This window comes from Dermacentor albipictus, chromosome 6, assembly GCF_038994185.2.
Source record: "Dermacentor albipictus isolate Rhodes 1998 colony chromosome 6, USDA_Dalb.pri_finalv2, whole genome shotgun sequence".
NCBI lineage: Eukaryota > Metazoa > Arthropoda > Arachnida > Ixodida > Ixodidae > Dermacentor > Dermacentor albipictus.
This window is the reverse complement of record NC_091826.1, coordinates 69,265,452-69,293,335: the sequence shown is the minus strand read 5'-3', so window position 1 is coordinate 69,293,335 and position 27,884 is coordinate 69,265,452. Positions and strand designations below refer to the sequence as shown.

General features: G+C 45.3%; 1 protein-coding gene across 1 annotated transcript; it reads left to right on the top strand.

The window, feature by feature from the left end:
- The first annotated feature begins 8 nt into the window (after nucleotides 1-8).
- Nucleotides 9-27,166, top strand: UQCR-C1 (Ubiquinol-cytochrome c reductase core protein 1). The gene is made up of 13 exons (XM_065442581.2): nucleotides 9-166; nucleotides 2,450-2,674; nucleotides 3,531-3,660; nucleotides 5,438-5,636; nucleotides 7,616-7,695; nucleotides 10,097-10,212; nucleotides 12,550-12,654; nucleotides 15,079-15,218; nucleotides 16,340-16,408; nucleotides 17,138-17,254; nucleotides 22,646-22,703; nucleotides 24,742-24,817; nucleotides 27,013-27,166. The coding sequence occupies exons 1-13, from the start codon at nucleotides 101-103 to the stop codon at nucleotides 27,075-27,077; spliced, it is 1,446 nt and encodes a 481-aa protein (XP_065298653.1). The 5' UTR covers nucleotides 9-100; the 3' UTR covers nucleotides 27,078-27,166.
- The last annotated feature ends 718 nt before the right edge of the window (nucleotides 27,167-27,884 follow it).

The following is a 27,884-nucleotide window of genomic DNA, read 5'->3' as shown; positions in this document are numbered from 1 at the left end:
CCACAGTGCGCCTCTGATTTGAGTGGAGTTTGTCCTGACGTTCCAGCAAGTTCCGGCGGACCCAGCAGTTCCGGTCGATCGAAGAGGGCACTCGGCAAAAATGGCGACCTCGAGGCTGCTCAAGGGTACCGCGATTCTCCTGCAAAATGCCGCGAGGAAGTCGTCTGTAAGTTGTTCTAGCAACACGGCCTTCAAATATGGAACGTACTTGTTCTTATGAGCCACGCTTTTAGCGATCTTCCTTCTGTGACTCGCGTAACAATGTCGGAAAAGCTTCGATCGGAGAGGGCCGCACGGCAATGTGGAAGCAAGATTGACCTTCCCTCTGTGACCGCATTGCATTTATTCTGCGACAATTCGTTTGCCTATACGGCATAAGAATCCCAATTTGGAATGTGCTATCACATGCCCGGAGTGGGTTTGGAGCTCTGAATCACTACCAAGTGCCTGTTTTAGTTTCGTGCCATGCCGGCTGCAAGTGTTCATGGGGCAGGTCATTCAAAGGAGCTGGGACGAGCCGTCACATAACCTGCGCTTGCCCGATGAGAAGAACGTGATTTCTGCTTTTCTTTTAACTTTGTTCAGTGCGGTGGTTCTCCTCTGTGTTTGCACTGAAGACACGAACGCTGGCTGAGGAGGTGGTTCATATTGCGGAAACTGTTTCGTTCCGAGCATGCGATCTGTTCGACACCGTGCAACGTAGATATGACAGGAGTAAAAATATCCGAACTGCCTGAATCGGCAGTCAGCTTTTGGTCACTATCTTTTGGCTTATGCATTTGACAGTGAACTTGAGGTTATGGCACGCTCCAACATTGCGAAGCGTAGCTCGTTGTCATCCTATTTGACTTTCAAGAAATGTATGACAGTGAGGAAAGTATTTCTCAAGATGCCACTGAAGAGAGCTCCAGAGTTAATTTTGGCCGTCTGCGATTTGTCAGAATGCATCTGAGAACCCGGCACTGAAATATTCTTACATTTAAGTTGGGCGAAGGTGCAATTTGCTCACATGCTGCCACTCCCTCCTAGCGTTTTTAAAGCATCAGCTCATGTGCTTGCAAGTTGATCAGGCATTGTGGTTGTGCCCAGGCAGCTCTCATAGGAAAGGTCGGTAGCAACTTAGTCTTATCTTTAGCACCAAACACAAAGCGATGGACTAAAACAAGCAAGAAATGGAAAGCATACGTGATGACTTCTAATGGATTTTATTCGAAAACTCACTCGAGCTTAATTATTACTGCATGTTTTAGCAATAAAACACATGTTAACAGGACACGCTACAAGCACTAAAAAAATAACCGAAGCCACATAACTGTAAGGAAAGACGTGTGCACTTCTGTTGAAGCATGCTGCAGATTGATCTTTTTTTTTTTGCATGTGTGTCTGAGGACGACACACATTGCCCCTGACAGACATTATTCTTCTTTAGCACGATTGCATTAAGGGCCCTGTGTTGCAGAAAATCCGTTGTCGATGGAGTTGTCCATGAGCGAAAATTTTCACATATATATTTCACACATATATTTTACATATATATATGTATATGCCGCACTATTCTATCGCTAAAGTTGGTCACACCTCTCCTTGCATTCTTGACAGAGTTATTACCCGGAATTTTGAGAATGACAGCCTGCAAACAAAGGTCATGAAACAAAACACCAACAGTGCATGCCTTTTTTGATAAATCTTCTCACAGTTAAATATTTTAACTGCGAAACAATAACAAACTTGAAGGCTGTGCACTTCCACCGAGATTGGCCAACACAAGAGACTGCATATCTACCAGAAAGCTTGCCTTCGTGCATAGTGTTCGCCGCCTGCACTTTTCGGTAAACATTATGGTTAAGGAAGTTGTAGTTGCCGGGAAACGTGAGAAGCAGTCGGGGATCTTTGAATGTCATTGCACTCCACTCTTAAAGGCAAAGCTTAAGTGCCCCATAATTTTTTGTATCTGTGTCTGAGGACGACACATGATGGCCTTTATAGACTTTTTTTTACCAGATATGCTTCACTGTAGATCCTCAAAAAAAAAAAAAAGTACTGTGATGGAGAGCCAGCATCTCGTTATACAGCTTCGGTTCTTTATTTTTTTATTCTTAAGTGCTTTTTATTTCAATATGGATTGTAAGGATAAATTGCAGTGATATCGAAGTTTGTGTCATTATTCAAATAAAATTGTTTGGAAGTTTGTGCACACGCTTGTCATTTGTGGTTGTAGCTCCTTGACTTGTGTTTTTTGACCGAGTAAAATGCGAATAAATATAAAGAGCGCTCACTCGCCCAGACTCCATTCGGCCTGCTTATGGGATTTCACATGAGGTTCCAAACCATCGAGACATGGTTTGGCTTAATTCTTGTTACAGTGTCAGCGGTTCTTTGCACTGTGGCTACGGCGGCGACACGCCGCCTTGCGGGCCTTCTTTGTGAAGTGCTTTTCCTTGCTGCTCAGCTTCCCCACCGCCACCTCCACCACCTGGCGGCCAGCAGCTTTACCCAGACGCTGGTGAACGTGCCCGAGACGGTGGTGACGACGCTGGACAATGGCCTCCGTGTGGCCACCGAGGACTCTGGCAACCCAACGTGCACGGTGGGCGTCTGGATCGACGCGGGCAGTCGGTACGAGACCGAGAAGAACAATGGCGTCGCCCACTTCCTCGAGCACATGGCCTTCAAGGTGATCCCAGCTTCTGTGCATGGCCATAAATAATTTAGTGCAACCTGTGTGACGCATCTGCACCTCAATATAGTTAACACTGGCTCAGTACCAAATTGCAAAGATAGAATGAAGTTAATCTAGAATTCACTTGCTTACATGATAGTGTAATGAAGTAATGTAATGTAATGGAAGTGCAGCATACAATGCCGCATTAATTCATGTTAAGGGGGGGACAAGGCACTTTAAATTACTTTTTTTATTTGCTTAAAAAAATTTTAGTGAAATTTGCACAGTTATGTATTGTTACCGGCTGATTTCAGGAATGCAGTTATTTTGTTCCGGTTATAAAGATCTTTTATGATATTTGAAGTAATAAATAGGGTTGCAGCAGGTACCCATATCCAGCAGGTTCAAGATCGGGGCGCCAGAGGGCTGTTCCTCTTGGGCTTTGGGTTGGCGAGTGGTGATGCATGCTTTGCGGGACCGTCCTGAGAAAGGCTTAGGAGCACGATGCCGGAATGGACTAATCGTACGAATGTGCTACCATTTGCCCAACCGTGCACACGAACGATTATGCCTTTGGTGTCCAGCATGGGGCGAACATATTCGCTCACCATCTGGTCGTAGCGAGTCAGACTTCCTCGATTTGTCACGCGCCCATCGGCATGTTCAGTGGATATATAGTAATTAGGCTAGCAGGCATTAGTGTAGGAAAGGTACAATGAATGCCCTTTTGATTGTGTACGCCACCGTGTTGTTGTTCCTTTGTCCCAAGAGCACGTGTGAGACCCCACAAGGTCGTTGATTTGTTGACCTAGCCCTGTCCAGGAAACACGTCCAAAACTGTCCTCATCTCCCATTCTTCGCAATGCAGGGCACGTCCAAAAGGTCGCAGATTGACCTCGAGCTGGAAGTAGAAAACATGGGGGCCCACCTGAACGCATACACGTCGCGCGAGCAGACCGTCTACTATGCCAAGTGCCTCTCCAAGGACATGCCCAAGGGTAAGAGAAAGAAAGGAGAAATTTATTTATTTATTTATTTAAAATACCTTACAGGTGCTATGGAGGCATAGTGTTAGAGGGGTTACAAAATCAAGGCAAAAAAAATAGAAGAAAGAGTAAGCAGCCTTTTGAAGTCTAATACAAAAGATACGTGTCAATACAGGGCTCATCAACATTACTACCAAGATCAAAACATGAAAAAGGAAAAACTGAAGTAATGAAAGGCCACAAAGGTACACTTAAGGAAATAACACAAGTAAAACTTAACATAAGGAACTAATACTAGGAGTAAAATACAGGGAAAATGAACAGATCAGGGAGTACAATTCTTGAAGGGATATTACGGAAAAAAAGACGCAAGAAAGCAGTTATACAGGGCATATAATAAATGGCAGGGACGTTGACCTGATGTTGACTACCCTATTCTGCTTCTCTGCACCAGGATAATGGGAAGGGAAAAAGTGTTATGAGCAGTGACAATAAAGCAGGTTTTATTTTTTTTAATTTTTACCTGCACTTCATGCAGGCTTGTGCTGACGAATGTAGGCAGAGCATAGGCTATGACGTCTTGTGCTGCACTTTGCAGATTGCATTCTAGCCAATCACAGCGGATTGCATGTCGTCGTCTGCATGAGCAGACGAAAAGTGCCTGACTTGACTAGCTGCATACGTGCCTTTGCCTGAACACCAAAGGCCAATTTACTAGTTTCCTTTCATCAGTAGATACGCACAAACTGCAGCTAACTACACTGTGAATTCAGGGTGCACGAACATGAAACAGCGTAGAGTCTGAAATAGCCTGACCCTTGTGTGCGCAATCTGTGAGTATGATTATTTTATCTTCTCAGAAGATAAGCTCACCTTATGATACATGGTCGCACTAACACTTCACTGCTGTCTATGTAGCGAACTTTCACTGTTGTCGTCATGTAGTGTACCGACAGTTGCAGGCGAAATGGTGGTGCGCGTTCGCAACACCTGTATCTCTGTCTGTCATTTGCTACCTACAGTCATTGAAACTGTGGTGTAGAAAACATAGTTTTCATGCTACACTTCTGCTAAAAAATGGCTCCGTGTAGGTGGGTGGAGCTACATTTTTTCCGTGCCAATTAAAAAAAAAATGGCCGACTTCCTACTCTAGCTACACTCATGTGGCTGGTGCAGTTAAAGAAAGAAAAGCCCTAATATGGACATCTATTTACAGACTCAGGTAAGGGCTCAACATCTGTTGCACCCATTTTGCAATGGCTGTAAAATTTCTGGGCAAGCCAACGAGGCATCGCTGTGAGCTATAGTTGGTGACCCAAGTTGACTCGGTGGCGTATGCACCGCTGCCCAACCCAAAGTGAACTTGAGATGCACTAACAAATTACATTTGCTCATTTCCATGACCTCATATCATAGGTAAGCTTCTCTATGACCTCTTCTCTTGGTAACTATGCCTTGTTGTGCGAAGGTTGATTCATCCACAAAAGCTCACGGAGCACAGGATTTGAGGGAAAGTTGAATTCCCATGAAGCTTAGGCGCATAGCCTCATATTCAAAGTTTTACACTGTGTGAAGTTTTGTGACTTACACGATGATCCACCAACATGCTTTACCAGAGGAGAGATTCACATTTGCCGTGGAACCCATGTTCTGTAAACGTTTGCAGCTGACTGTCAGTGCCCATTTAAGCAATACTAGCTCCCTTTTCCTGTCCGTGATGTGTTGTCAGTAGGAGTTGTCGATATCCCCTAATTCATTGACCCCGTATCTTGCCTTTCATGTGTTGCAGCTGTGGAGATCCTCGCGGACATCTTGCAAAACAGCAAGTTTGGCGAGGCAGAGATTGAGCGTGAGCGTGGGGTGATTCTGCGCGAGATGCAGGAGGTGGAGACCAACCTCCAGGAGGTCGTCTTTGACCACCTGCACTCGGTCGCCTACCAGGGCACGTCCCTTGGGCTGACCATCCTAGGACCCACCGAGAACATCAAGTGAGCCCCATGCCTCATCTTCTCGTTCCTAGAGTAGAATAGAGCACTAGCCAGTTGGGAGCACAACAATCATTGACTCAACATTGAATTGGTTGATTCATTCGTTCTCTCTCTCACACACACACACACACACTGTCTTTGCAAAAAAATCGGCAGTGGCTTAGCTCGGCTATGCCAGGATATGTGTAACGAAAGCCAAGGCATAGCATGGTTAGCCTTGCTTAATCTTGATTGCAAGTCCAGGTTATTCAGGTTGTCTAACTATGTTGCGGTGTTTAGCCAGTCGTTCGGCGTGCTGTTTGCCCGTTTCCTGGGCGATTCGTTTCCTCTTCATCTCATTCCGATGTCAATTCCAGGCCTCCTTCTGCTTATCAGAATTGTCGCCGTTCATACTTCCGCCTCAACTGTGGTTGCGGCGCACGCGAGCTCTCCTTTTCAATCCTCCGACATGTTATCAAACATGCGACGCAGCTGGCGAAGCGAGCGGAGGCGAATGCAATGACGAGGAACGCGGTGTGACGTTATTCCAAACGGCGGCTGCGGAGAGGCGCGGCGCTACGCAGCGGCGGAACACCTGTGGCTCGGTGCTACTAGTGGCGCATGCGCAGTAGTGACTATGGAGCGAGAGAGAGAGAGAGAAATGTCCGTCGTGAGGACGCGTTGTGACGTCATGTGCCTCCTCGGAGCACCGCCACGGCGAAATCGCAAGTTCGCAGCCAGTAAAGCTTTCGCTTTAAAAGTTGCTTCTTTATTTTTATTCGACTGTCCACTTGCTTTCATTTTATCTGTATCTCTGAAAAAAAAAAGATCATACTGCCATAATTTCTGAATTGGCAGAGCAACAGTAGGCAATGCTAGTTTGTGTAAATTTTTTTCTCTCTCAGCATTTGTCCCTGCAAGCACTGCTGTTAGGATCAGTGAAACCTCAAGGTTCTTGTTATAGTAACGTTCGCACTCGCATCTCTTATGCCAAGGCTAATGTGGGAGTGGACATAAGTACAGAGAAAATTGCTGCAGGTTGTTCAGGTTACTCAAGTAAATAAGGTAATGTCTCTGGTATGTACGCTGTCTCAAGTATTTATTCTACATCAGATGGGATTTAGTACGTCTCAGTAACATTTTATCACCATGTTCTCGATTAAGAGGTGTGCAATCTCTGAGCTCAACATGTTGTCCTTTGTGTCGTTCTCTGTGTTTCACATTCCATATTTCTTGGAACAACTTCGCAATCATCATAAATGGGAGACTGGCCCATGCCACTAGCAACTGTTTTGCCATTTTATGAAATGTTGCAAACAAGTTTCTAAGTTGTCAAAATTGGGTAATTCAGTTCTGTGTGCCGCTAGGTTCAGAATGTAAATGAATGTTTTCTTAATGAGCATTTGTAATGAAAGCAGCTCATTGTTGCCAACCTACATGGAAAGTCTCCATATTATGTTGACAGCGGCAATAATACTTGCTCTTGTTGTAAGCTGTGGCATGAACAGGATTTTGATTTCGTATCTGGTTGTAACATGAAGGCAAATTTCAGGCCTATTGTCTTGCTAAGAAGGTGCCCATTTTAATTGGGTAAATACAGTAATCGACACTGGCAGCCATTTATGATGTGTAGTTACTGGATATTTGCACTGATTGTCCTGAATTTACCTTATAACTAAGCCACGCGGGGCAATCTCGGTCATGATCAGGCCCAATCTGGATGGAATTTCTTGCGATTGGCTCCCTTCCTGAGCCTGCACAAAGGATTAAATCGGGATTGAGAAATTTAGTCCTTATTAGGCTCAATTATGATTGAGAGTGCCTAGTATTACTCTTGGTACAAACTTTGACATGCTTCATGTGATTTGAGTTTCTGAAATGGCACCTTGTGCAATGACACGCTTTTGACATTGGCAGGTTTTGCTGGAAAATTTACAAGCATTTATTTACATCCTAGCTTGTGATTGATGTCGGTTGCTCCCCCCGTCACTCATTCGCAGGAGTATCCAGAGGCAGGACCTAATTGACTACATCTCTCTTCACTACAAGGCACCCCGCATCGTTCTAGCTGGAGCTGGAGGTCTGTGTGATTTTTTTCAGAAATATTTCTTGTCTTCTGCATTGCCTTGCTAGCTGACAACTAAGGGCTGCTGCTTTGTTTGCTTCTCTCCTTGGCCTGTCATGGCATTATTTTTCTTTGAGTCTGCTTATTCCTGAATTGTGTTTTGTTTTTTAGATGATTACATAGTCTGCACTCGTTACAATGGACCCGCGTACGACAGACTTTCGGATATGACGGATGAAATTTAGCCTTAGTTTGTTCTACCTATTTTACAAATGCAATGAAGTTCGCTTTTAACAAACCGTGCTACAATGGGCTATCGGCTACTGCGGACAAAATTAGCAGCAATTTTTTTCAGAACCAGGCATATAAAGCATACTTTTGCCGTGTCTACATGGGCTGACAACTGACTTGAGAGGGTTAGCCGACGTTCGCGGCTCAATATCGCATGCACGAGGGAGGAAGATGGGATGGAAGCGCGCCGCCCTTGACGCGAGAGAGAAGGAGTTCTACTCCGGCGGTGGCTGCTTATGGCGCAACCGCCATATCTTGAAAGCGATCTGCGATGTCTCTAAAGTGCGCACCTGCATGGGCACCATATCTTGAAAGCGACCTGCGATATGGACAAAGTGCGCCCAGTGCCGGTAGTGCCCAGTGCCGTCGCTCAGTGAAATTTGCAAAGGCACTCAGGGAATACCTGGAAAACTCAGGGAATTTGGAAATGTCAACTTGGTAAACATCCTGAATAAAGTGCTTCCTACAATGTTCCCATGCCGTACTATTCACTATCTAACAATTAAATTTGACTAGTGGATGTCGGTGCCGAAAAGAAAAGGAACACGAAATCCTGGGGGTAAAAAAACTTGAATGGCCACATCCACCTCCATGCTGCGTATGCAACATGGCACAAATATGCTGCATCACTGACCTAGTGCCCTCTCTCCCTTCTCCCTTTCACACCTCCCATGCATGAGTTGACTGCGCCGATGGTGGGGGAGGGGTTAGGGGTTAGAAGGAAGACAGAAGGGAGGCGCGCAGAGGCTGGCGATGCGTAGGGTGATGCGACAAAGGCGTGTTGTGCAGGGTATACTGCTCAAAGGCAGGTGTGGTGAAGGCACGCAGGACAGAGGCAAGTGCAGTGGCTTGCACTTTTCTTTTTCAAGAGCTTTGCATTCTTTTTTCTTTCAGTGCGTCCAACCAGTATCCAAATTTCATTGTTATAACCGATCTGTGTGGCATGGGAGTGTGGCAAGTGGTTTATTTTACCGTAGGACACTCAAAAGTTCGCAGTGTCCTCAGCTGTTCGTTGTTATATCCAACATGTTGTTAAAACCGGTATTGTTATAAGTGGGTTTGACATTACATTTGTTTACGTCCCTCTTTATGTTTCATTTGGCACAGCTGCGAGCCAGGCATTTATGTTGGCGAGTTTACACAATCTTGTTGTTCCTAATGAGCAGGCAAACATTGGGTCTAATACCCTAGTGAGACATTGCTCATTGCAGTGAGACATGCATTTTCGGCTGGGCAGGGTACTGTGACTTAGTGGCAGACCATCTGCCTTGTGTGCCAAAAATACGGGTTTTGAGTCCCATGGCCTTTGAAAGCCAGCCAGACTTTCAAATGCGTGGAAAGCATTTTAAACGCAAGGCAATAGAGTCTCTGCGGGGATACATTTTCATTGCGAATTGTAGTATTTACAACGCAATAGTTTGTTGAATCAGTTTGCAAAGTCACAAAGCCCTTTCAAGCCAGAGGGATAAAGCTTAGGTAGGTCAATATACTGCCCTATCAATCCTATGCTAGCTGCTGAACTGCCATATTTGCAGCCAGTGTTCCCTATAATTTTTGTAGGGAAATGTGGTCCTTCCTTCTCTGCAGTGTGCAGCCAGGTCTTGTTACTGATTGGCTGACAAGCGCCCTAGCCTTTGCTGCACTGTACGAAGTTGGTGAGACACAGTGTAGCAAGAACTTTGGCCTATAATCTATGTTGTCAGTCATGCTGTGGTTTATTTTCATTTCAATGCAGTCAACCCTGGTTATAACAAAGTCAAACCCAATACAAAAATATGTTCGTTGTATCCAATACATTTGTTATAAGCACAAATTTCTCACATGCTGACATCGGCAAGAAATATATAAAATTGGCTTAATTTTATCCGTGTTTGTTATATCAAAGCTCACCTGTATATCCACTTCTGTTGTTGCCCCAACCCTGGAGTCGTGTCTGCATTGCGTCTTAGAGTCGACAAGGACATTGCAGTGTTCCTTGTGGATAGGCTCGTTCATGTTCACTGCTGACCGTAGTTTGCCGAGTGAGCATTGTGTGAATCCAACTCTACAACCGTTTGGCTCTTTTAAAGCATTTGCCTTCCTCAGGGAGCCTCTCGCTCATCTTTATCCTGGTGGTTTGACGCAGGTGTGAAGCACGACGAACTGGTCAAGCTGGCTCAGCAACACTTTGGCTCGGTCAAGACTGACTACGATGCCAAGGTGCCACCAGTCGAGCTGCCCTGCCGCTTCACCGGCAGCGAGGTGGGTTTGGAGTGACTGTTGGCACTTTTGTGGCCATCGTTTTCTGTCAAGTTGTGTTGATAGTGTTTTTGTCCTTAACTCTAAGGCAGAGGGTTTCCAAACTTTCTGACGTTGGGGAACCTCACCAGCCTTCCCAGATTGCCGTGAAACCCGCTGTGCCATGCATGCTGACGTCATCGCGCCTGTACCGCTAATTGTGTATGAACATGCCCCATGTATCGATTACGCTATGCCATTACCTTAGCGCAGGGGCAGCGGTGTTGTGCTTTGAAGCTCGAGGTCGCAGCTTCAGTCTCAGCTGCAGCGATCGTATCTTGATGGTGGTGAAAGGCAAAAAACACTCGTGCACATAGATTCAGGTGCACATTGAAGAACCCCAGGCGGTCAGAATTAATCCAGAGCTCTCTACTACAGCCTGCCTCATAATAAGATCGTGATTTTGGTATGTAAAACCCCACAATCTAATTTAAATTTTTACGCTATGTCATTTAGTCGGTCAACTCTCATATTTCAGCAATGAGACGTCCAGGCTGATGCATGCTCCTGGATTTGCTAGTGGCTTTCAGCTCGCAAAGCACCTTCGTCCATTCCATCCTGCATGTTGCTGACCACTTTGTGAGCATGGATGAGACATATTCTATGTGGACACTGTTTGCCCACGGATTGCACAGCAATGGGTGCTGTGTCCCACTGCTGTGATCGCCTTTCTCGCAAAGACTACTAAACGTGTGCCAACTCTCCTGTAATGTTAACAAATTTGGGCTTGTTTCATGATTTTGCCAGTGTTGCATGAAATATTACGAAAAGTAAATCCTGTTCATGAAGTGTTGCTCTTCGGTTTTCAAACTTCCTGTTGAAAATTCTCTGATGCTGAAAGGAGGCAGAAGGGGGTACTTGCATTGAATAAGTTTATACAAGTTGCTGAACCAGGCGAAATCATCAGGAATGGCAGAATCGTTGAAAAAAGTCATTGCGATCCAAAAACAAAGTGCCACTTATCAATCTTTGCTGTGAGAAAATTTCTGTTGCTTGCTGTGCCTAAAGGGGAAATCATAGTAAGCAGAGTGCATATGTATCCCTAAAAGAAAGCGTGTCATTGGGGCATGCTTTAAAACATGTGCGTTCTCCCCCCTCCCCCTCGGTGCGACGTTCTTGGGATTTTACCACTCTTAAAGTCCACAGTAATGAAATTTGAAGTTCATTCAAGGTTGGCAAGTATGCTACTGAACTGTGGATGTGGCATGCGGTGGATTTGTTAAATCCAGACTACAATGTAAAAATGCACCCAAGAGACAATGGGGCAGATTCTAAGTTAATGATGGCTCTTGGAGAACGCACTTAGGGAACCTCTCCTCTAAAATAAGCTGTAGAGCAGCACTCACAGGTTTCCCTGTTCACACATCTGGGTCCTGTGTGTTGCCTGCTGGCCAGTGTGCTGTTCCTGGTATAATCCAGTAGTACGTCATAAATGGAACAGCATTCCTTCACATCGCTGGACACAAGTCTTGTCTGCTGCATTGACTCACTAAACTGGTTTTTAACTGTGTTCCACCACTTCTCATAGCTCAAAAGCAAAAGCGCTTGCCAAGGCGCTAGATTTATATGCACTGTTTCTCATTGCATCAACAAAATAGCAAAAATGCGTAGCCACGGCTGCTCCGTACAGTGCTTCATCCATCACTGGTGAAGCTGCAAACCTATTTGAAATGTTGTAAGCCAGTTGAATCTCAAGTTACACATGGTACTGTGCATACCTAAGTCAAGGGTAGTTGCTGCTGGGTACCTGTGCTGTGTTTCTTTTGCACGAAAAAATTAATAGCCAAGGGCTTGGCACGTGGCATTTGCGCATCTACTTTCAAATGCTCCTGTGCTAAAGCAGGTTCACAGCATGTATTCCGATGGTTTCCTTTATTTGTGAAGAAATGTAAAATGATTTTGTCTGCAAATTTGTTTTGCACTCTGTCGGTCGGAGAGTAATGTTTGGACAGGCCTACAGCACATCTTCGCCATCTTATTCCAATTTTGTGTACCACTCATGCTGCACTAATAATTTTGTGTGCATTGAAGTTAGCAAGGACATTGCTCAGCTCTCGCCCCTTCTCTCCCTCTTCTATATTTTTTTCGTTTAGACAAGTCAAGCAGTAAACCTGGGGAGCTTTCTCTGCGTGTTGTACTTTGTTTTCCTCTCAGAGTTCTTTCCTTCTGCACAATATGATGCAGGTAACCGCCCAACAGAAAGCCCTTCTGAGCTGCATGGAATAGAGAATTATCTTGTTATGCGCTTTAGTGCTTGTCTCGCGTGCGTGGCAACCTGTCCAATGCATTGTTCCGTCGCAGGTTCGAGTGCGTGACGACGACATGCCATACGCGCACGTGGCCATCGCTGTGGAAAGCTGTGGCTGGGCTGACCCAGACAACATCCCCCTCATGGTGGCCAACACGGTAAGACAAGCTCTCCGTACGGTGTTGTGTAGCAGCTAATGACTACAGTTAAGCCTCGACATAACGAATTCGCTGAAATTGCCAATTCGTCTTGTTTTATCTAAATTTCGTTATTCTGAAATTGGACATGCTGAAATTCGACCTTTTATGTAAATGAGTACAATTGCCCGTGCATTTTCCTTGCACGAAAGAGGCTGCAATGTTTGCCAACCTATCGGGCAGTCAGAAAAAGCAAATCTGAGTGAGGCAAAAATTTATTTTGTTAAATTCGAGGATCAATAACAAGAAATAGGGTTTCATGCTTGGTCGACAGTATCTTCACATTGGCGGTACGAAGTGAAGCCAGCCACACTTTCACGTCCACTCTGCCCCCGTGGCTGATAGTGCTGCCTGGAGTGAGACGGCGCTATCATGAAAAGCGCTAGCGGCGGGAAACGAATGCTTCATCTGCCTGTTGCATCAACGAGACTCCAAAACTCGAGATTACGCAACCTCCAGTACTAAACACACCAGACAGCAACAACAAGCACACTAATCCATGCCATGTCGGAATGCCCACTCTTAGCAAAGATTAACTCTAAAACAGGAGGCACGGGCTGCATACGCGCTCAGCTGTGCACGTTCACGGATGTGCTACAGAAGGAGAAGCGCGCCAACCTATCCCCCACAGACTCCCTTCCCCTCGCCTGAGGGGAGGGTAGCCTGATCTCATTACTGCGAAAATGAGCTCTCCCCCTTTCCTTTTGGTTGTGCTGGAAGATTGTGCTCATCAGCTCATCAAGCCACCATTCTTCTTGGCTTAGCCTTGCGTGCTTTTACTTGCGCGTGAAGCATAAAATGTGCAGGGCGTGATAGGATCTCATCACTCTTGGTTGCGCACCACGCGATTTGAGAGGTGCGTTCGCAAGCAGCCGCTTGTAACTCAGCAATTTGTCCATCTGCATCCGAGGAAGTTTCCATTTGTTGTCTTGATATTGTCTCGTGGTGGCAGTGCAATGTCATTACATTGAAATCATGTATAAACACACTTGTTTATATTGTCACATAGTAGTGACGTTAGAGAACACAGTAGCAATACTGTGAAAGACAAAACTAGCTTTTATTGGGCGAACCTGTGCCCACATAGACAAGCTACACTTAAAGCACAACGATAGCGGCAAACACAGTCGGCGATTGTTGAAAATCTGATCAGCGGGTCAAGTGCGTCGGCTTTTATAGATCAGTCGTCGAATGTTCCAGAGTATCCGCTGGGACCCGCATGCCTTCCAGAAAGTTCTACACTATTTGCGTCGCGCATACATGCAATCAGATTACACAAGTTGCGAGGAAAGACAGCGGATGGAACCGTCGATAACGTTCAAGAAACTTCTTTTACATGCAGGCGCGTCCTGCGCTTTGCGATAACATTTGTTAGGTGGTGAGAAGTGGTCGTCTGATAAAGATAAAGAAGTACACGTGTCGATATTGAGGTCTAAATACATGGTGTTCTATGGACCAGAAGTTATAAAAAGTTATATACTTTGTTATATTGAGTAGCATCATATTGAATGTGTAGTACACATAAAATTATCAAGAGCCAGAGCTTCAATGAAACTAGAGAACCCTAGTTGATCTAGTAGTTGCCAATAAGAATATGATTCATGCATTGACTGTAGTTTTGTCTCTCCGTAGCGACCGCATGACAATGGTAGAGATAAGGGCTGCGATTTTGTAGCAATACCTTTTGCTCGGTGGCCGGCTGATCCCTTTATAGTGTGCGGAGCATCGCTCTGACCACTGACGAAGTGCAAAAACATGAAAAGGGACACCATAAAATGCATTGCTAGAAAATCACAGCCGCTGAATCTCTAGACCAAAGACAAGGTTATGTGCGTGCAAGTATGCGTTGGCAAACGTGGGCCATATTCTTAGACAATCACTTCTGATAATACTTCCATTTCCGCATTATTTCGCGTGACTAGCGACAGATGCGTTGATGGGCGGCAGTGTTTCCACACTGTGATGAGGTAGCATGCTTGGTTCTGTGCGAGGAATGCAGTCACTCTTAGATGCCAATGCATCTTACGCTAGTCCCAGAAAATTGAAAAGTGTCCTTGAAAGTGATGATCTGAAAATACGCCACAACTTTTTAGGCCGCCTGTGGAATTATATCTCTTATTGTCAGACGAATTTTTTATTTCGGACTTCCGGATACTCGTACACTTCGTCATGTTCAAATTGTCAGTTGGCAACTCTAGCTGTTTCTTCATCCAGCACGGAATATTGCAGCACCCAGCAAGCTCTGATTTCAAGTGTTCAAATGGCTGTCGAAGGTAAGAAGCCGGAGTGTGGAGGTCAGCATTGCTGGAACACTGAATTCACTGCTCCCCGAAGTGCGCTGGGTCGCCCCGTAAAGTGGTGCACTCAAACTGTGTTCTTCCGCAGCTGATCGGCAACTGGGACCGGTCGCACGGCGGTGGCACCAACGTGTCGAGCCGCCTGGCCGCGGAGTGCGCCTCGGATCCCGACAACCCCTGCCATAGTTTCCAGTCATTCAACACCTGCTACAAGGACACGGGCCTCTGGTGCGTCTCTTCCCTGATACCCTTTTTTTTTGCCCCCGAATTGCAGCGTATTGATTAGCTGTGGACAAAGATCTTTCTGCAAAAATGACCAGTGGGGACTCCGGCACTAGTGAGCTACGAGCATGGCGGTTACAGCCAGCTAGAGGGAATGAGGATAGACTTCAAACGACCTGCGTACTTTCTGAATTGATCATGTTCAGCAAATTATTGCTTTATGCAGTCAAGTCTCATTATAACAGAGCCACAAACAACACGAAAATACATTTAAATCTCGATAATTTGAGCTCGAAGGGACGTGAAGATTTGTTCGAATGAAACAGAATTTGAATCAGAGGGAGCTAATTTGTTGGTTGTTCTCTTGATAACCTCGATAATTTGACATTTGGGTAATTGGGACACTTCTTTGATCATGTGAAAATCCAACTTAATGAGATTTTACTGTATAGTAAAGTAGCACCTGACATGAAAAATACCTTTTCTTTATATTTAACGTTTGTTATAAGCACCCATCTGCTACATGCTGGTATGGGCAAGAAAAATTTTAGCGACTTCATAATATCCGGTAATTTGTTATATCTGTTGTGCGACTCATTTATAACCAATTTGCCGAAGTTTTGTTGCAGTTGGCCTTAAAAGGGCTGCAAAAGAGCAAGACCGCTTGTATATGTCAAAGAAAAACGTTTTGCCTGTTAGCAGACAAAATGAAAGGCAGTGCTTTTTTAAATTTCGTGCCTAAACCAGTGTCTCAGTTTGTTAGCGAGACGTCACAAAATCACATTTGCCTTCACTCTGATCATGATTGTGTTAGATCAGTGGGGTTTGAAGTGAAGCAGGTGACAGACCATGGTCTGAACAGAACAATGTTTGAAGACCCGTATCAAACCCTGGTACATGTCGTCGTTCATGTAGATGGCGTTTCGCTTCAGCCATGGTTAGTCACCTGTTTCACTTCTAAAATCGATTTTACCTAACCAGATAGTATTCTGGCAAACTCTCCGCTGTAGTAAAGTGCTGGCATTCATGCAGTTAAGAATGCCCTCGTGTTGTGGAAGCATTGCCTTCCTGCACTGCTCCATCTGATTAGTCTGCGTATTCTTGTCTTTCTCTTTTTGATCACTCAGGGGCATCTACTTTGTCTCTGAAGGTCGGGAGGAGATGGACTTCTTCGTGCATGCCATTCAGAGGGAATGGTGAGTACGGGCTGGCGCAATGTTTACAGCCGAGCTGTCAAGCTGCTTAGGCTGCATTATTTCGGTTAAGGAGAAATGAATGACAAGGACAAGCCTTATCTTTTGCAGTACTCTCAGCGCAGCCTTGCTACAGTGACCACAGCTTTCACATATTTACGACATTAAGCCACGCTTGTTGTCTATGTATTGCCTAGAGAAAATTTACCCATTTCAACATACATGACTTGTAAATTGCTGGAGTGTACTATAGTACCCACACCATAAGTGGAACTGCACTATAACGAAAACAGTTTTCAAAGCCTGCACGCATGTAAAACATATGTACTTGTTTCCGTAGTTACCTGCAGCAGAGCCAAGGCTGTGCGACCAGCGAGCGGAGATTCCTGCGCTGCGACATGTAGTGCCACAGTTGTTGGAAAGCATTTACTTGGAAGCTTCTTTGCAGGTCGCAGGGTGGTCTGTTGCATGATTCTGCTTTATTAGTAATAAGATATTTATTGAGGCTCTATGGTACTGAAAATGGAGTTTCCCACATGTTTGAATGAAGACATGCAAAGAACGAAAAAATTAATGCAATGCTGCCTTATGGGCATTAATTTGCATTTGAAAAGTAGAAACAATTAAGAAGATGCAAGAAATGTGGTGAAACTAAATTTTCAATGGATGGAATCCATTGGCGCCTGAACGGGACAGCCGCACCTGACGTTTCACTGGCTCTCTCATCGACAGGATGCGGATCTGCTTGAGTGCCACCGAGCCTGAGGTCACACGGGCTAAGAACCTGCTGAAGACCAACATGCTTCTGCAACTGGATGGCTCGACACCCATCTGCGAAGACATTGGCCGGTGCGTTGTTGCTCTCCGTCCTGTTTCTCTTTCTGTGTCTTGCCGGTATTCTCTCTGTTCCTTTCAGATCCTTGTGTGTGCAGCTGGCACAATAGGCTGCTTCGTTACAGTCACGTGCAACAGCAGACAGCTTCAGCTGAACGTTTATTGCCTGCTCTGCACAAACGTGTCCATCCTAACTCGTCCGCAAACTAGTGCAGCAAGCCCAAAAGCTGTTTTCTTATTTGTATGTTTAAACTGGGAGGATGCAAGTATTGGAAAATTTCAAACACAGTAAACCTCATTAAACCGTAGTTGGCCGGAACTCGGAAAAAGTACATACTAAACGGTAGTACTGCTTAACCGAAATAGCACGAGATCGCCCACTTACCTGTCAAAAACGGAACTCGGAGAGAGTGCGATGAAAGGGGAAAAAAACGTGCAGTATTTATTCACTTCGCACGACAAAAGTGTTATTTTCGTTTGATGCTGCGGTGGCCTAGCAGCGACAACAGCAGCCTCATACTTGCTGAAGCTGTGAGCCAGCTTTTCAGCCACCCCCTCTTCTCGGCAAACACTCGCATGGCAGATACCTCGTTGGCGTTACGTATTCTCTGTGCACACGCGAGGTAGCACTGCAGAAGTCACGGAGCGCCTTTTTCATTGCAGGTGGTTCTCGTCATGACAATTGCATTCACGAGGCTGACGTAACATGCAGCTTCTGCCACTGTCGGGCCTGAATCGCTTGTGCTGTCGCTTTGTGTCGTCCTCATCACTGTTGCTGGTTGACACTTCGGCAGCAACAGAGGCAACGATGGCAAAAAGTCGCACCTCATAGCCGTCATCTCTTCGCGGTTGCAGCAGCGCTGCCGAGCAACTTCTTTGCATTCCAAATGCCACACCCCCTAGTCAACAGCAGATCTTTGTCGCGTGCCAGTGCCGACTTCTTCGTGTCACATTCGATAGCATGAACTAATGTCTAATTTTTCTTAAATGCTGAGCACCCGGCGCTTTTTTTATTTGAGCTTTGGAATGACATGAGTCTTTGATCGCAGGATGCCACAACGCTCTCTGGCATGGCACTGAAGTGATGTTGATGCGGCTTCACGTGCAAATGCGCGGGGCGCTTGGGGGCTGTTGTTCCGATCTCTAAGGCTTGTTGTTCTGCCGAGCCGCCCAATGGAGACGGCGCACTGCCGCCATGTTTGCACGCCGAAAAGTCGAAACACTACGTGTTAACCGATACATACGCGGTACGCTGGTACGGTTTATGCGGATACAAGACACATTATGTTCAATGGTCGTTGAGTCAGGGATTTGATTTCACTACTTTTAAAACGAAACTACTGTTTAAGGGGGTACGGTTTAACGAGGTTTTACTGTATAATCGAATATTGTGCTACTAAGCCAGAGGGTGCAGGATCAAATCCCTGCTGTGGCAGCTGCATTTCGATGGGGGTGAAATGCAAAAGCGGGTATGTGCCGTGCACTGGGTGCACGTTAAAGAACCTCTGGTGGTCAGAAATAATCGGGAGTCCTTCACTACGGCGTGCCTCATAGTCAAATCATGGTTTTGGCACATAGAACCCCTGACTTCACTTATTTTTTTATGTAGAACATTATATTATTTGCTTCTAAAAAAAATAGGTATTAAATATTCTCAGATCTTCGGTTGGATACGGACATTTGAGTGTATTGCTGGCTGTGCGGGATCAACACACAGTTTTTAGTGTTTGCTTCTATCTAATCTAAGAATATGTGCCGGATTTCGTGCTGAATTTTGTGATAATTTTGGGTCGCTGGCGAAATCTAGCCTGAAGGGCATGCTTAGCAACTCGACGTCAAAGCTATGCGGAAAAGCCAGGGACACAGGTGCAGACAGTGAAGGCGTACTCTTTTGCAGCGCCACCCCCAATCCGAGCTTATTGCTTCACAGCGAATGCATTTGAGCGACTGCTGGCAAAGGGTCAAACGCCCTTGAGTTGATGGGCATTTGATGTTTAATAAGGCACCGGTTGGCGGGAAAAGATAACTAGTGGGAATTACTCAGTAACTTGGTCCACATATAGTCTTTTGTTGGTATAACAGCTTACTAGTCTGATTCTTTACCACTGACAATGTAATTGTGATGTTCCAAAATGTTAAAGTGACCAAACTAGCTAATATATACCTGTGCGTATCATTATTCGATATGCAAAGCTAAGTACAGTTGAACCTCAATATAGTGAAGTTGTACTTGCAGCGAACTACTTCATTAAATTGCGAGTTTCATTAATTGGAGATTTTGAAGTTTCAGCCGTAAAAATAATTTCACAAATTTGCCAGAACATTCCTGCTGGGTTGTAGGTTGTCAGTAGTCACTTATAAACAAATTGCAAGGAGGTCGGGCCATAATAGCAGGGTAGTGAGTGCCAGCACACACGATGCAGATCACGTCGAGAGCACTGCATCGGCTTGGCTCACGGCCGGCACTTGCGATTAACGTTTTGCATTGCGCTGTGCCATAAATCTTCGATGCCATGGCTAACTGCACTTGGTGAACGCAACTGTCATCAGATGGCGCCTTCACATTAAAAAGATAAGTGCGAAAAGATAAGATATTCATTCTGAGAAAAAAAAAATGGCTGTGGCTTAGCTAAGGTTAAGCCCAGGATGCAAAGCATACTAGCCTTTATTTTAACGCGACAGCGTTAAGGAGCTCGTGTCGCAGAAAAGCCGGTGTCGTCGGCGTCGGCTCAGGCGTGCGGCGCTTGCTCAGGAGCACATTTCGTTGTCGCGCCGAACGCTGCGTTGCTCGACGCTCACCGCGTCCGATGCGGGGCGCGTAGTCGCTGCGCCGTAGCAAAGCCACCTAGAAACAGTCTCTGTAGCACGCCGCAACCTTCGCTTCTCATTCCAACGAGCAGCTCTGTCTCCAGGAGGCATCTCACCTCGTGAGTGTCTAGCAGAGGCAAGCGCAGCTGCTTATATACCGCCGCGACGCCGCGGGCGACGGCGCGAGTTGGAGCCCCGTTTCTCCTCTGTCGTGACGTCACGGCGTCACGTGGTATTGAAGGCGACACCGCCGCGCCTGAGGAGCTGGGTTGAGCTCTCGTAATATGCTTCGCATAAAAAGATATGTCACAGTTTCACCAGAAAGGCGGAGCATTGATGTGGTGATAGCAGAGAGACAACTACACAAAGTAAAGTTCGTAGTTTTTGTTGGTGTCACGTGCATTCAGGCAAAAATCACTCGATGACCAAGAACACTCGCTGTCACAACACAAGCAAACGCTTCGCGCCGTGCCTTGGAAACTTGAGATTACGCGACCACCAACACTAGACACGCAGGAACAAAAATCACAATGAGGGAGCAACAGCTCGTCCTTTGCACTTGCCGAAGATTAACTCCAAGATCTGGCACATAGCTAGATGGCATGGCCAGCGAGGGTAGAGGAGAGGAGACGCGTGTGCTAGGGAGAGTGGGCGGAAAGCCCCCCCTCCCCCCCCCCTCCACTTCCTTCTCTAGTGCATGCTTGCACTGTTATGATCGTCAGCTCTCGTGTTTCTCTAAGCTGCAGTGCACCCCACCGCCTCTGCAAGTCGCTACGCAAGAAATGGCGCAGCGCTGTTTCCTGCATATTGCATCCCGGCATGCTTGCTTCATTGGTGTTTTTGTCGGTCGAACTTTTCATGCGGAAGGACGTTTGGAAATGTCTTTTTGCTCGGCCAACATTTTCATCATTTTTTGCTAGATTTACCAGCCATACAGGCTCCAGGTGCATGCCGGAAATGGACAAAAACTCAATTAAATCGAAACTGTGACATGAAGTTGCCTACTTAAAATGCACAAAACAAGGTGCAGAATGTTCAATGGGACTAAGATGGGGAAATATAGTTCGTTACATCGCAAATTTTGTAAAATCGAGATTTGTTATATCGAGGTTTGTATGTATTCAATTGGTATTCGAAAATATTTATGCTTGCCCACCCCTAGTCTAAAGTTATCAACACCCTTGGGCATATAGTTCTGTAAATGGATGTAACAAAGTCATTTTGGCTGCGCCTTCAAATTCATTATAAGAGCATGTCCGTTGCATGCAATGGCGTCCGGATTACTGGACACTGCTAGTGACATATTGTGATGCTTCATCTAACCGCAGTTCCTTGTAGACACATCATATTCTCATAGAAAAAAAAAAGATAATTAAAAAGGCAATGTGTTCATGATTATGCTGCTACCCCAGCAATGAAGTGTTTTTCTGAAGCAGTGTTTGTCTGGTTGAGCTCTGTGCTACCAACCTGGCTGCTTGTGTTTACGCTTCTGGTAACCTGCAAATGCTAAGGAAGTTGCCGACAAACTAAAACTCTCTATAATGATGTTCTAGTGTAGTGTAGATGGCACCAGGTTTGGTATTTCAAGACCAACTTTAGTATCAAATTAATATATCTTATATATAGATATCTCCTAACATTCACAATAGCCGAGTGCCACCCTTCTATGCACATAAAGCGCATGGTAGAGTTGGCTGTTTGCATCCGCCGTCCTCCAGGTCAACGATATCTTCCATCGGTGTTGGCAAATGAAAAGACTAGTCAAGACGAACTTTCCAGTAACCGAGGGGACCAACAAGTTTCTGGTAAAGCCTGGTAAAGATTGCAGCTCCAGCTATTAAGATTTCAGCTGGCATTGTTTTTAATGTATGCCATCAAAGGTACTTTTGCCAATCTGACAGTTTATTACGTGAAGCTTGCTTTGCCGACCTTCTTGGAGGAGTTTGGTGTGCCGTCATGTGTTTCACAAGGTGGGTTAGTTTCGGCGACAGTGTAATACTGAACTGAGTTCATCCTGCAGATAGTGCAGTCAGTGTAATCGAAATTGGGGCTATCCCAGAGACTGCATAATAAGAGGTGAGGACCAGGTAGGCCAATCCTGATGCCAGTGCACAATGTGTGTCCTTGCAAAGGTTCTAATGTGGTTTGTAATGCTGCCCGATCCTGCAGGCAATGCGTGTCACTTAACGAAACTGGCGGCAGGACCTCATCAAATTATACTGCTGCTGCGACCAAGCAGCTGCTCGCACAGAAAATAAATGCGGCATAGTCCAGTTTCGTTTGACCACTTGGAGACATTAAAAAAACAAAAAAAATGGGCTGTATTCTGTTATAAGTTGCCTGTACCCCCCCCCCCCCCCCTTTTCTTATGTAACACCCTCAGCCATGAAGGTCTTTACGGGTATTTTGTATATATACAAATACGATACTTCCGCAGTGAAAAAGCTTCTTTTGCAAGAACATGCTTCTCTCCATCATGGCGGCATAGGTCGTACTTTCTAATGTTTTCAGCTTGTTGACCTATCTTTCTTTTTCTGTCCTCATTTTCCTCACCTTTCAAGTATGTCTCATGCCTCATCCCTTGTGCATTTGTCACAGGCAAATGCTCTGCTATGGACGGCGCATTCCCCTGCCTGAGCTGGAGGCGAGAATCGACGTAAGTGCCTGAGATCTCTTCAGCAGCCTTGTCCATTCTTCGTGTTTGCCTTAAAGGGGTCATGGCACAGTCCATCTATTCTCAGTTTATCATCGTAACTGAGACCAGAAGGCCCAATATGGTTTTGCACGCACACGCTCAATTAAAAAAAAAAAAAGCTGGGCTCTATGTGTGCATTTGGAACAGAACTTTCAGTTTTAAATCTCTGCCTCTAAGACCCTCCCGCTGGCAGTGAGCATTTTGGCACGGCTTGTGTGATGTCAAGAAGTGTCGGGCCACCAATGGGTCATCTGCTCAGAAACATTCCGAAACCGTGCATGCATTGTGCCAGACTCTACTGGTTTCGTATGCTCTGGCACCAAATGGCACAGCAAGGGCGGAGCCATTGCATTGTGCCGGCAAGTCGGTAACTCGCACGACAAAAACATCCCAAATCAGAGAACAGCAACAGCGACTAATTTGAGCTCGTCGCCAAGATGCACATGTAAAAGAGAGAAAAAAAAATGTGGAACCAGGTGTACATTGACCTTGCAGATAATGCACTTCATTTTGTCACCAGTCGATGTTGCCACGCAGCTGTATGATTCAGCTGCGATGTAAAAGATATCAGATGCAAATTTCGTGCTGTATCGTATGTGCTTGTTTTTGTGCACGTACGGTTCAACATGCAATTTTTATTTCAAGCTCGAAAATTTGATGCCATGGCCTCTTTAACTCTGACACATTTCTCCTCTCACAGTATTTGTGAGAGATAATGTGTTTATACTTTACTAGTATTTTACTTTACAACTATACTTCACTACTTTTTACGATTTTATGTATTTATACTTATACTATTTATACGTATTGTACAATGTTGGGTGGTTCGATAATTATGCAGGGAAATTATTTCCTGCATATTAATTAAAAAACAATTTTTCTGAACAGTGTGCAGGGTGCAAGCATTGTGCAAATAAAAAGGATAATTCTTACTTTGCTGCAATATAGCAGTGGCTAATGGTTTTTTCGTCAGCTAGGCAAGTGCACATGTACATAAATATAGCCTTTGAGACATGGTGGAGGCACAATCAAATCACGTTAATTCAGACTCCCAGGGTTGCTGAGGTTTTCTTGAAATCAAATATCCAAAGTTGAGTTAAACGATGTCAAAAAGACAATGGCAGATTGTTGTACAAACAGACTGCACAAGTTCTGTATCATTCTGGTCAGTCTACTATGCCAGATCTGTGCCAACTTTCCCACTGGTGCCATCTCATGGCAGCACCCATCAGTATACACAGCAGCTCCTATACGAGGCATTGGCACATTTTAATTACGTATTCACACCTTATGAATACTGTCTTATCATCAATTTTTCCTCCCTTTGAGCTGGGAAGCCAGAAAGTTTGAATTGGCCAAAAGATTTGTTTAGTAAGGCACACTCAAATCAAATTCACTTGTTGGTGTGCCAGCCACAATTCCGAGATTTGTTTGAATTTCACTGGAATTTTGAATTGTCCAAGTTACATCCACACTCTTGCTTAGAGCTCTTGAGCTGCATGCTGCGAGGCAAAGAAAGTTGTATTCTTTTACTATTTCTGCTTGGTCTTAAAACCTACACTTGTGAGGCAATGGAAGTCACTGGGGCACATAAGTCGCACGGTCTTCAGTTTGATGTCCTGAATTTACTAGCTGCTTTGGCATTACTATTACGTTACTTGGCACCATGGTGCTCAAGAGCTCCAGGCAAGTGTGGACGTCTGTACAAGCAATCAAATCCCCCTCCTGTAAAAAAAGGCTGTTCTGCTAGTGGACTGTGTCGACACATCCATCAGTGCTGCTGCTGTTACTGTTTTTCACTGAGGCAACCATAACCTTTGTTCTGAGTAAATCATAACATTCTCCCGAGTAAACCGTAATAGCCTTATTACTCTAGAGTGCCAGCATCACTTGAAGATGGAGAGGGGACGGTCCCTCACTTTTTGATCGTGACTATACCAGCCTCATTGTTCGACATGTCCCAGACGTTTACGCTGAATTTTGTTTCCCCATCTTCTAGGCCGTCTCGGCGAAAACAGTGCGGGATGTCTGCACAAAGTACCTCTACGACCGTTGCCCTGCTGTTGCCGGTGTTGGTGAGTGGATCATGTTGCGAACATTAATCACAACGGGCTGCAGCAGGTTGATTCCAGCTTTGGCAGGAACATCCAGCTGTTACCAGTTTGCTCGAATATGATGTGCAGCCAAATTTTATGAGTTCAGGGTGAAAAAAAAATGATGCTCACCTGATTTTATAACGACAATGTTGCATGCCTCCGATTTTCGCGATCAGAATAGTATGGAACATGTAAAAGTTACCTTCGCAGAATGTCTCAAGTTATTCACACTTACTGTGCATTATTACAGCCAGACAGCTATTCATTATGCACTGTCCATCGCACGTCTTTCTCCATGTGGTCCTCCGCGTTTGGAGTCCCACATTTTCCTAAACGCCTCGGCAACACTTGTGAACGATGTAGTGGCCAACGTCTCAGCTAACCACTTTGCATGCTTTTTTCTGTCACTCATGCAGATCTCTGGAATGCTAAAAACATGTGAAATACCTCTGTTACTGCAAACCTGGCTTAAACGCTTTCCAAAAGAGCTCTCATAATTAAAGCAGCTCGCTGTTGCCATCTGGTGGTGACAGTGGCATTGGTTGTGACAGTAACCAAGACTTGTGAAATGTTCTTGCGGTTTTGTATTCGGTTGTAACGCGCAGGCGATTTGCAGACCCATTTTCCTGGGAAAGATGTGTATGTTATATTTGGGTAAGTAGGTAAATATAAGGAAGTGACGCTTAATTAAAGGGGAGCTCTAATGTAAGATACCAGCATGGATGACACCTGTACCGCCCAGAAGTTTGCAAAGTGATATTGTCACCGTTCGCAAGTTTCTTTTACTAGTATACAGGCTTTAGTAATACAGGCCTTCCATGCTATATCACAAATACATAGTATATACGCTGTAGAATCTCGTTTATACAATCCCGTATTGTACGATTTCCCGGCACCAGCGTTCGTTATCATGCACACAAAAGAATTACCCAATATAGTTACGCTACTTTTTTACTAGTTGATGCATTCACTGAAAATAATCTTTCCGCACCAATGTTCATGGCATTACCAATCCGCGATCACATAAAACGTTTTCCAGCTGCTAGAACCCATGTAAACAAGATTTGACGTGTGTGACTAGGAACAGTAGCCACTCGCTGCAGCAGCTTCCTCGCAGCACTCGCTTGCCCATGTCACGTGAAAACGGTAGCGCCCACTCACTTTCTTATTTCGGCAACAGAAAAGTCTCGAACGTGGGTCATCGCATGCCACATTAACAGCTATCGCTGCCCGCCCTATTGTGATGAGCATCTTCACCTATCACAGTGCGCGTAGCGTAGTGCGTGGCATGGCGCCAAAGCTGTATGTTTTTTAATGGATGATAATCCAAACTCCCCGCCAGTCCCTGTTGCAGGCGGCACGAAGTGAGCACAGCGTTTAGCTCTGGCAGAATCGTAGGGATCGTGTACCGGCGTCGCCAACCCGTTCGATTTTGTTTCGTTTTCGGTACCCACGAAAGTGGATGGGGGAACGGCGCCGCAGTAGCTCAGTAGGTAGAGCATCGCATGCGAAATGCGAAGGTTGTGGGATCGTTCCCCCCCTGCGGCAAGTAGTTTTTTCATCCACTTTTATTTCCCTTAATTCATCGTTTCTTTATTTCACTTATTAAGCCCTTGGTGTGGTATGGTTCATGACTGTACCATATCGGTGGAGACAGGAGGCAAGAACGTTCTGTGCTGTGCTTTATCTGCACGTCAAAGAACTCCAGCTGGTCACACCCATGCTATTGTATCTCTCATAGCTCACAAATTGTTTTGGGACTATACATGCAAGAAGTTATTTCATGTAGTAGTGTTTGTGGTTAGCAGGTAGACGACAGCGCACTACACACTTTCAGTATCTCGCATTGTTGCCTGCAGGCGTGCATGGTGCGCACACCATAAAATTTTTAACAGGCAACAGTCCGTGCAGTGCTTTGGCAGTAAAGATTATATATGCACAAAAGTATGGTAGTGTGGTCTAATGCCAACATAACGAATTAAATCTACAATGGGTCTTGCCTGTTGTAGGCTTCTAACGAGTATCACATGTAACGAAGGAATTTTCATGTCGAACGAGGCTTCACTGTAACAATGTTCCATTGTACGTAATCTGTCTCACGAGCAGACCGACAGTTTCTCTCCTGTTGTGTTAATGCCTGTAATAACCAATGGCCAACTTCCGTTTACTTGCAGGTCCCGTCGAGGCGCTGACTGACTACAGCCAACTGAGGAGCAACATGTACCGCATCCGGTACTAGGTGCTCCAACTCTGCAGTGCTCTTGCCGAGTCTTGTATAGTAGCGTTTGGTGTTTAACCACCAATAAAGATGTTCGTTGGACCTCGGAAGAGCTGGTGACCCAGTTTATCTTGCTGATATGCTGCTCTCGCTTCGAGTGGCTTCACTTCAGAAAGCATGCACGTTATGGCATTGTCCCCCCTTCTTTCTTTCTTTTTTTCTTCATTTTATGTTGGTTTCACAGGCTCTGTTCATTCTACATTCCTTTCCCGATCTCTGAAATTCCTTTTCCAGTCTGCAGTTAAAACTGTCATGGGCAGGTAACATTAGGCACTTAGTATTTTCTCATATTCTGAGTAATTATGTCACATCATCCACGGGTGGAATCACGAAAGACTGCAAACCCACGGCCTGCCACTGCCTGTGCAGGGCGGAGATTAAAGCCTAGTGAAGGAAAAGTGTTGGCAAATTGACCATCGATACTTAGTACTATTAAGTTTTTAGTGCTATTGATGGCATAAAAAAATTGACAGTGTTGTCACTATTATTACAATAAGTCACTAAAATGCAATCACTAGTATTGCGTTTCGACTTCCAAACTGTGCTGATGGTACTAAGTTCTCGGTGACAAATGCACTGCGTGGACGAAGAGTGCTACGATTGACACTGCTGTCCGCATAGCGTCTGACTTGGGTTGGGGGGGAGGGGACTTTGCAGGCAGACGTCTCCAAGTTTATGTTGCAGTTATGTGCCGTGATCACATGATCCTAAAATAGTACGTACTCTATTTTAAAGATGATTCAACGTCTAGTTGGTGTTGATCAAATG

What these genes read in the sequence shown, in the direction of transcription:
- UQCR-C1 (XM_065442581.2), top strand. Translation starts at nt 101, where the DNA reads ATGGCGACCTCGAGGCTGCTCAAGGGTACCGCGATTCTCCTGCAAAAT. An exon ending in GGACCCACCGAGAACATCAA is followed by an intron (nt 5,637 to 7,615) that starts GTGAGCCCCATG and finishes ACTCATTCGCAG; the next exon opens with GAGTATCCAGAGGCAGGACC. An exon ending in CCCTGCTGTTGCCGGTGTTG is followed by an intron (nt 24,818 to 27,012) that starts GTGAGTGGATCA and finishes GTTTACTTGCAG; the next exon opens with GTCCCGTCGAGGCGCTGACT.